Here is an 8,474-nt window from a genome sequence, read left to right as displayed (position 1 = left end):
TCACGCCCTTGTGACGTCTCGTCTGGACTACTGCAATGCTCTCTACATGGGGCTCCCCTTGAGGGGCATCCGGAGGCTACAGTTAGTCCAGAATGCAGCTGCGCGGGTGATAGAGGGAGCCCCTCGTGGCTCCCGAGTGACACCTATCCTGCGCAGGCTGCACTGGCTACCTGTGGCCTTCCGGGTGCGCTTCAAGGTGTTGGTGAACGTCTTCAAAGCGCTCCATGGCATAGGGCCGGGCTATTTACGGGACCGCTTGCTGCCACCGAATACCTCTCACCAACCCGTGCGCTCTCACAGAGAGGGACTCCTCAGGGTGCCGTCGGCGCGACAGTGTCGTCTGGCGACGCCCAGGGGAAAGGCCTTCTCTGTGGGGGCTCCCGCCCTCTGGAACGAACTCCCCCCAGGACTCCGTCAACTTCCGGACCTCCGAACCTTTCGCCGCGAGCTTAAAACTCATTTGTTCATCTGCGTTGGACTGGGTTAGTTTTTAAATCTATGGGTTTTTTAATGGGTTTTTTATCCTAAATTTTTAATTTTGGCCAATTTAATAAGTTTTTTAATTGTATTTTAGTCGTATTTATAGTGTATTGTGTATTTTTTATCTGGCTGTGAACCGCCCTGAGTCCTTCGGGAGAAGGGCGGTATACAAATTTAAATAATAAATAAATAAATAAATATTTGAGAAGATATGGAAAAGATAATAAAAAAACAGATTTGCCAATATCTAGAAACGAGTAAAGTAATAATTAGAAGTCAGCATGGGTTTGTTAAAAGCAGATCATGCTAAACCAATTTTATTTCATTCTTCAACATAATGACTAAATTAATAGACCAGTGAAATACTGTGGACATAACCTACTTCTTGGTAAGATAGAAAAAAGTGGGATAGATACCATTACCATCAGATGGATTTCTAACTGGCTGACAAACTGTATTCAATGAGTAGTCCTATGTACTACATCTACATAGAGAGTAGTAAGCAGTGGGGTACCACAAGGTTCCATCTTAGGCCCAGTGTTCTTCAATATCTTCATAAATGACTTAAATGAGGGAATAGAATAGGAACTTACCAGATCAGGGATGTCAAACTTGATTTAACTGAGGGCCGCATAGGGTTGTGTTTGACCTCAGAGGGCTGGTGTGTGTGTGTGTGTGGTCAGGGGTGGGTGTGATCATGGTGGGCATGGCCAGGATGGGTGCTTGACACAGGCTCAAGATGCACTTTTTCCCTCTCTTTTTTCTTTCCAGTTCTTTACTAGAACCATTTTCCTATCTCTTCTACCAGATATTATTGGCAACCCCAAATTCCGCATTTGTAGAGGAGACGTACTTTTACTGAGTTTGAAATGATAGCAATGAAAGAAAAGCAAGATCTGAACCAAAAGGCGTGAAAATTACATATTAAAAGTTTCCCCAAATCCCTCCCACCCCCAAGGACCGAAGCTGAATGTCCAATCCCCATCCCATATGGCGTCATGTGGGGCACATCTTCAGGTGTTTTTGTCCATTCTAGGACGGTTGACTTTGACTGGGTATAAACATCTCCATTCAGCTGTGCAGTAGATCATGAGAACATCCCTCCTCCCCTTTTGTTTGTACAGGTTGTCTTCACTCCAGCTCACTTCCCCACCCAAATGCCACTCTCCCCCTGCCCCCCCCCCCCGCTACTATGTCAGCCAATAGCAAACAAACATCAAAGAGGTTGCCAGAGGGGCTGCCAGAGAGGAAGAGGTCAAACTATTTTCCAAAGCACCTGAAGACCAGACAAGAAATAATGGATGGAAACTAAACAAGGAGAGATTCAACCTAGAAATAAGGATAGTTTTTCTGACAGTGAGAGCAATCAACCAATGGAACAACTTGTCTTCAGACGTTGTCATCACTGGAGGCTTTCAAGAAGAGATTGGACTGCCATCTGTCAGAAATGGTGTAGGGTCTCCTGCTTGGGTGGAGGATTGGACTAGATGACCTACAAGGTCCCATCCAACTCTGTTAATCTGTAAACTCTGGAAAGTCTCTCTTCTCACTCCTCCAGCAATCGCTTGTCATTGCCAAAGCTGTAAGAACTTTCCCTACTGTAGAGATCACCAATAATGAGCCCAGTATCATTTCATTTGTTTCATTACAAAAACACACAAAACAGGAATGTGAAGATGTGTTGGGGCTGATCTGGAAGCAGGACTACATTAGTCAATGCAGAAACTATATAGACATCTGTACCTCTTTCAGTGAAGGACTGAAATAACTGCTAGTTCTAGAGTAGAAAAACTCGAGGAACAGAAGGAAAATATGTCCTACTCCTTTGGTGTGGCTAAAAGGACAAAATCAGGCACCAGGAAATGACAGGAGTCTGAATTGTTCTTTTCAGGCACTGCTATCATTTTTCATCTCCTCTATAATGTTTAGTAAAGTGCTTTTCTGTTGTCCTTTGCAAATTCGGGGTTATTTCATGTCACAGCAAACTAAAGGGAAAGGATTAGCCACTGTCTCTCAATTTCATGCCCCTGACCTATAGCCAGGCAGTCAATTCCAGATCTGCAAATACCAAGTCTGCTTGAGGGCCAGCCCTTCCTGATCCTTTTGCACAGCCAGAACTGTGGTAATACTGTGCCACATCCATTATGCAGTGCTTTACAGTTTGTGGCAGGAAGAATAATTCCAGCAGGTCTTCTGTAAGATCTTCTAAGACAGCAGCTTAAAAGCATCCACAAGTTTCTTGACTGTGCTTGCCAGATAGTAAAACTTATTACAGAAGTGATTTGAGGGCACTGTACCTATAGTAGGCAACACCTCATGATAAGTCCAAGTTTTAGTTATAGAGACTCAGCATTAAGGACCTTTGGGAGTTGCTAATTGGATAGGAGGTGCCTGGGAGATTCCCTGGCGATGACGCAGACTTTTTTCTTCATCCTGTAAGAAAAAACACAAAACACTGCTGTGAATCAAAATACCACTGCCAGTGGAGCATTGCCAGTGGATCTGACAAAGTTAGGTCAGATCCTTGTATAAAATTCAGGACCAACGCTAAAAAAATGATCTACCAGTACAGGGGGCTATAGGGTTTAGTAAGATTCCTCTCAAGTCAGTGGAATGCCAATCACATTGCCAACATCTGGGGGCCTCTGGTGGCTCAGCAGACTAAGACTGTCTGTTATTAACACAGCTGCTTGCAATTACTGCAAGTTCAAGTCCTACCAGGCCCAAGGTTGACTCAGCCTTCCATCCTTTATAAGGTAGGTAAAATGAGGACCCAGATTGTTGGGGGCAATAAAAAGTTGACTTTGTATATAATATACAAATGGATGAAGACTATTGCTTAACACAGTGTAAGCTGCCCTGAGTCTTCGGAGAAGGGTGGGATATAAATTCAAATAAAAAAAAAACATGATAGGTATGCTAGTGTCATGCAACACCTGGCACCTATCATGGAGTTTATTTTGGATTTGGTGAATCAACACTATAACAAATTCCACACACACACTCCATTCAGGAAAGGCCAGAAAAATATAATAAAAAAAATCTTAGTGTTACTCTCAGGGAGATCCCCTCCCTTGAAAGAACATAACATAACCCTGAAATGTTTCCTTAAAGCGTGGTGCAACTGAAAACAGATTTTGCTTCCCATCCTAGATAAAACTGACCCAGAGGTCTCCATTTCACCAAACCAAAAGAAAACTTTATGATAAGCACCGTTCTCAGTTGTGCAAGGAAGCATCAAACAACAGGACAGAGGCAAGCTGATTTCATATCAAAGGTGGGTGGGAGGCTGATCTAGCATCTGCAACAGAGAGTAAAGCCAGGGTTGACTCTGGCTGCTTCTTTCTGCTAACAGGTGGCCAAGCTAACAGCCTGAAGGACCCCATCCTTCTCTGGGAGTCAAAGCGCTGAAGCGGTGCAGGAAACCTTGGCTGGGCTCCTCGAGAGAAATGCAACGATTTCTCTGCGGATCACCAACATTTTCTTGCGAACCACCAGTGGTCCGTGGACCACCAGTTGGTGACCACTGCTTTAGACTACAGTGGTCCAAAGGGAAAAGTCAGCTTGTTAGGGGGAATTCAGCCTTTAAACTAACTGTCCTTTCTTGACAGAAGAAAAATACAAACATCATATTCATATTCCAAGGAGGAAAACACTGCCCTTGCATATAGGCAGAATTGCTCATGACCTAGGAAACCGAGGCATATCTCTGCCAGATATGGGCTCCCATGCCACTCCAACTCTTCTATGGATAGAGTCCTCTTGAGCTCAGAGGGGACTTACTGTTTCAAAGACAGCATTCTGTTCAGCAGGAGCAAATAGCAACTCCTGCCCCTCTTCCTCCCGTACAGCATCCATTCCTTCCTCCTCATACTCAGTTAGATAATCTGACTCTTCTCCTGGTTGTGGATAAACAAGGCTTTGGTGAACTTTTATAACATTTTTTCCTCATAAACACAGAAACCACCCTTCAGTTCTTTGCTTAGTCACTTCTTAGTTTAAATGGATTCCTCCCATTTCATTCTGGAGCACAGGGACAATTACACAGAATACAATTACACAATTACAAATACACAGAAGTCAATTATTAGTCTTATTAGGTCTTTGGACTAGCAGAAAGGTGTCTCAGGACCACTTGCTGAGTTGGAATGAATTCAGTGCTGCCACATCTAAACTGAACCCAGTAACCACTGATACTGTCCTCACCATCAGCATAGCCCTCGGACAGATAGCTCTTGGCTGGCTCAATGCGAGAGATAATCTCTGCCAGATCTGTGAATCCTCCGCTAGGACACATCAACACCTTGGGAATGAAAAGAGATACACAGATACACAACATTATCTGTAGCTATCTTGCTACCACCTAGCTGTGCAATTTAAGTCTGATTCAGGGGTGAAATGTAAATTGTTTTGCTACCGGTTCTGTGGGCATGGCTTGGTGGTCTGGTGGGTAATGTGACTGGGTGGATGTGGCCAACTTTTTTTTTTAACTTTTAAAAGCATTTTTTCTAAATTTCTTTGGCTGAAGAGCTTGTAGAAAAAATGCTTTGAAAGGATTCTGAAGATCCCAGCTGAGCCGCATGATCATCAGAGGCTTTTTTTTTACTTTTAAAAGCATTTTTTCAGCCGAAGAAAAAACCGCTTTTAAAAGTAAAAAAACCCCTCTGATCACATGGCTCAGTTGGGCATGTGGGGGGAAGGGGGAGGGCAGGGATTTTTGCTACTGGTTCTCCGAACCACCCGCCGCCATCGCTACTGGATTGGGCGATCCGGTCCAAACCGGGAGCATTTCACCCCGGTCTGATTCAATTTGAATATTCATACTAATTTGGAAAACTTATTTGATTTTACTATTTGAACTGATTTGGAAAATCAGGTCTGACTACATTAACTTTAATTTGAAACACTATAAACCTAGATCAGATAAGTTACTGCTGTAACTCTGAGCACTCTGGATAGGAAAAACTGGGTAAGATCCATTAAACAATATTGCTGGGCAACTTTTATTCATCATTCCATGAACCATCTTCAAATGATACCTAGTTAAGCACATTCACACTTCCCAAACCTTTGTTGTTTGGAAATAGCTAGAACTCTGATTCTTTATTATTACTTCAGATTTTTTTTCTAATTAGCTGGAGAAGCTACAAGTAGAAAAAATTCTGGCAGTTCCTCCCCTTATACTTACATCCATGCGTTTGCTCTCATAGAAGTCTGCTGAGTGCCGATCTTGAACCATTTTTTCAATTATATCACCGCGACACCAACCACCAAACACTACTTTTCCATGTTGATAACCTACATCCTATAGGAGAAGGATAAAGAGAAGTCACTCTAGAATAGAGGTAGCCCTCAACTTATGACCACAACTGATCCCAAAATTGTTATTGCTAAGCGAGACAGTTGTTAAGTGACTTTTGCCCCATTTTAAGACCTTTCTTGCCACAGTTGTTAAGTGAATCTGGCTTTCTCATTCACTTAGTTTGTCAGACGGTCACCAAAGGTGATCAAATGACTCCTGGACACTGCAAGTGACTTATGACCATTTTTCACATTATGACCATTACAGCATCCCTATGGTCATGTGATCAAAATTCAGAAGCTTGGCAACTAATTCATATTTGAGTTAAGTTACCAAGTGTCTGAATTTTGATCACATGTCCACGGGGATGCTGCAATGGTCATAAGTCATTTTTTTCAGTGCCATTGTAATTTTGAATAGTTACTAAATGAATTGTTATAAGTTGAGGACTTCTTGTATTCTGATCCTGTATGACTATTTCAAGAAGCAATCTCCTCTAGACTTCAGACCAATTGGGACTAACACTAATTCCAGCTAACATGCAAAGCAAATCTAGGATCCAACTCTCAAGAAAATGAGCCAGGCAATTCCAAAGGAAGTCAAACATGTTTCAATAAGGCTACAAAAGTGTACCCAATAGAACTGCATCTCCTATTACCCAAAGGACTTTCCTGACCCCCTTTCTGCAAGCAGTAGTTGTTTGGGATCTTAGTATGGAAGGGGCAAATCAACAATTTCACACAATTATGTGTCTAGTTTAAAGGACATGTTATTAAACCACTGAAACCATCCCTGCATCTGCTTTCAAGGATACAATTTAGTCATCCAAGCTAGGAATATTTAAAAATACTTCTGGGTATGACTGCTTCTCTCACAGCTAACTAGGAGGCAGAAGTATAGTGATTAGAGGGAAATTTCCAGATTTTCTGAATCTATTACTTCTATATTAACAGGGTTGGAAGGGATCTTGTAGGTCATCTAGTTGAACCCCCTGCCCAAGCAGGAGACCCTACACCCTTTCTGACAAATGGCAGTCCAACCTCTTCTTGAAAGCCTCCAGTGATAAAGCTCCCACAACTTCCAAAGACAAGCTGTTCCATTAGTTGATTGTTCTCACTTTCAGAAAATTCCTCCTTATTTCTAGGTTGAATCTCTCCTTGATCAGTTTCCATCCATTATTCCTTGTCTGCTCTTCAGGTGCCTTGGAAAATAGTTTGACCTCTGTGGCAGCCCCTCAAATATTGGAACACTGCTATCATGTCTCCCCTGGTGTCTCATGTCTTTTCTTCACTAGACTAGCTATGCCCAGTTCCTGTAACTGTTCTTCATATGTTTTAGTCTCCAGTCCCCTAATCGTTCTGGTTGCTCTTCTCTGCACTTTTTCTAGAGTCTCAACATCTTTTTTATAGTGTGGTGACCAAAACTGCATGCAGTATTCTAGGTGTGGTCTTACTAAGGCTTTAAAGTGTGGTATTAGTATCTCACTTGATCTTGATTGTATCCCTCTGTTAATGCAATTTAGGATTGTATTGACTTTTTGGCTGCCGCTGCACACTGTTGGCTCATATTTAGCTGGTTGTCTACTAAGACTCCAAGATCTGTCTCACCGTTACTGCTATTAAGCCTGGTTTCACCCAGTTTATATGTGTATTTTTGGTTTTTCTTGTCTAAGTGTAAGGCTTTACTTTTCTCTACATTAAATTTCATTTTGTTAGACAGGGCCCAGTGTTCAAGTCTGTCAAGATCCATCTGGATCTTGAGCCTATCTTCTAGGGGGAATGTCGTGTCCCACTCCTCCGCTGACGGCTGGGTCCGGGAAATCCGAATCAGGCTTGCCTCTGCAGCTCTGCCCAAAGTCCTAGCAAAGTCCTCAGAGCAGGCAGGAGACCAGTAAGTGACTTCAGCAAGATAAGTTTGACTTTTGCCTGACTCAGAGACTGCCAGAAAGTAGCTCCTTTATATAGGCCATGGGGTGTGGCTCCATGACTCAGCACTCATTAAGGCCTGCCCCTCCCTTCCCTCTGCAGCCTCCGCCTCTCCAATCTTCTGATGCGAGGGTCACACCAATCAGCTGTTGGTAATAAACCCTCCTCAGGCTCACCTGCTGTGGAGGAGGGGGAGGGGTCTAGCTGCTCCGTTTGCCTGGGCATGGAGTCAGGGCTGGGGCAGGGAGATTCTCCTTCTGCAGTTTGTGTGGGCATGGAGCCAGGACTGGGACCGGGAGGCATACATTCCTCAGTGTGCGGGAGCAGGTAAGAAGGCCCCGGCTGCTCTGAGGGCGGGCAAGACACAACAGGGAATCTTCTATTCCTGCAGCTTAGTATCATCTGCAAATTTGGTAAATTCCCCTTCTATTCCCTCATCTAAGATGTTTATGAAGATATTGAAAAATACTGGGCCTAAGATGGAAACTTGTGGTACCCCACTGCTTACTTCCCTCCACATAGACATTGACCAGGGGTTGGCAGCTCGCAGCTCTGGAGTCACAAGCGGCTCTTTGGGCCCTCTGCCGCGGCTCCCTGTCCCATCACTGATTGGCCCCGCCCCTCATTTCTTTTTTTGGACTCCAGCCCGGAGCGACAGGAGCTGAAGGCTGCCTTATGTGCAAATGTGGCGTGAAGGCAGATACAGGGCAGCTTCGCTCCTGCACTTTCCTCCCCCCCGCCTCCTCTTGTAACCCCCTGGCTGGCTG

The 8,474-nt window shown here is 43.9% G+C and overlaps 1 protein-coding gene across 7 annotated transcripts in view; it reads right to left on the bottom strand.

The window, feature by feature from the left end:
* Window positions 1-1,679: 1,679 nt before the first annotated feature.
* The window catches only part of PNPLA6 (patatin like phospholipase domain containing 6), a 110,239-nt gene continuing 103,444 nt past the window's right edge, over window positions 1,680-8,474 (bottom strand). For 6 of the 7 annotated variants that reach the window (XM_058168316.1, XM_058168320.1, XM_058168319.1 and 3 more), the window contains 4 exons: window positions 5,669-5,785; window positions 4,687-4,783; window positions 4,264-4,379; window positions 1,680-2,913 (listed from right to left, as the gene is read on the bottom strand). In XM_058168316.1, the coding sequence (XP_058024299.1) occupies window positions 2,833-2,913; window positions 4,264-4,379; window positions 4,687-4,783; window positions 5,669-5,785 (411 nt within the window). In that variant the 3' untranslated portion in view covers window positions 1,680-2,832. The remainder of the gene's footprint in view (window positions 2,914-4,263; window positions 4,380-4,686; window positions 4,784-5,668; window positions 5,786-8,474) is intronic. The other variant, XM_058168321.1, reaches the window with a different exon arrangement.

This window comes from Ahaetulla prasina, chromosome 2, assembly GCF_028640845.1.
Source record: "Ahaetulla prasina isolate Xishuangbanna chromosome 2, ASM2864084v1, whole genome shotgun sequence".
NCBI classification, from domain to species: domain Eukaryota; kingdom Metazoa; phylum Chordata; class Lepidosauria; order Squamata; family Colubridae; genus Ahaetulla; species Ahaetulla prasina.
Note: the sequence above shows the minus strand (reverse complement) of the source record. Positions and strands in the feature narration are given on the sequence as shown.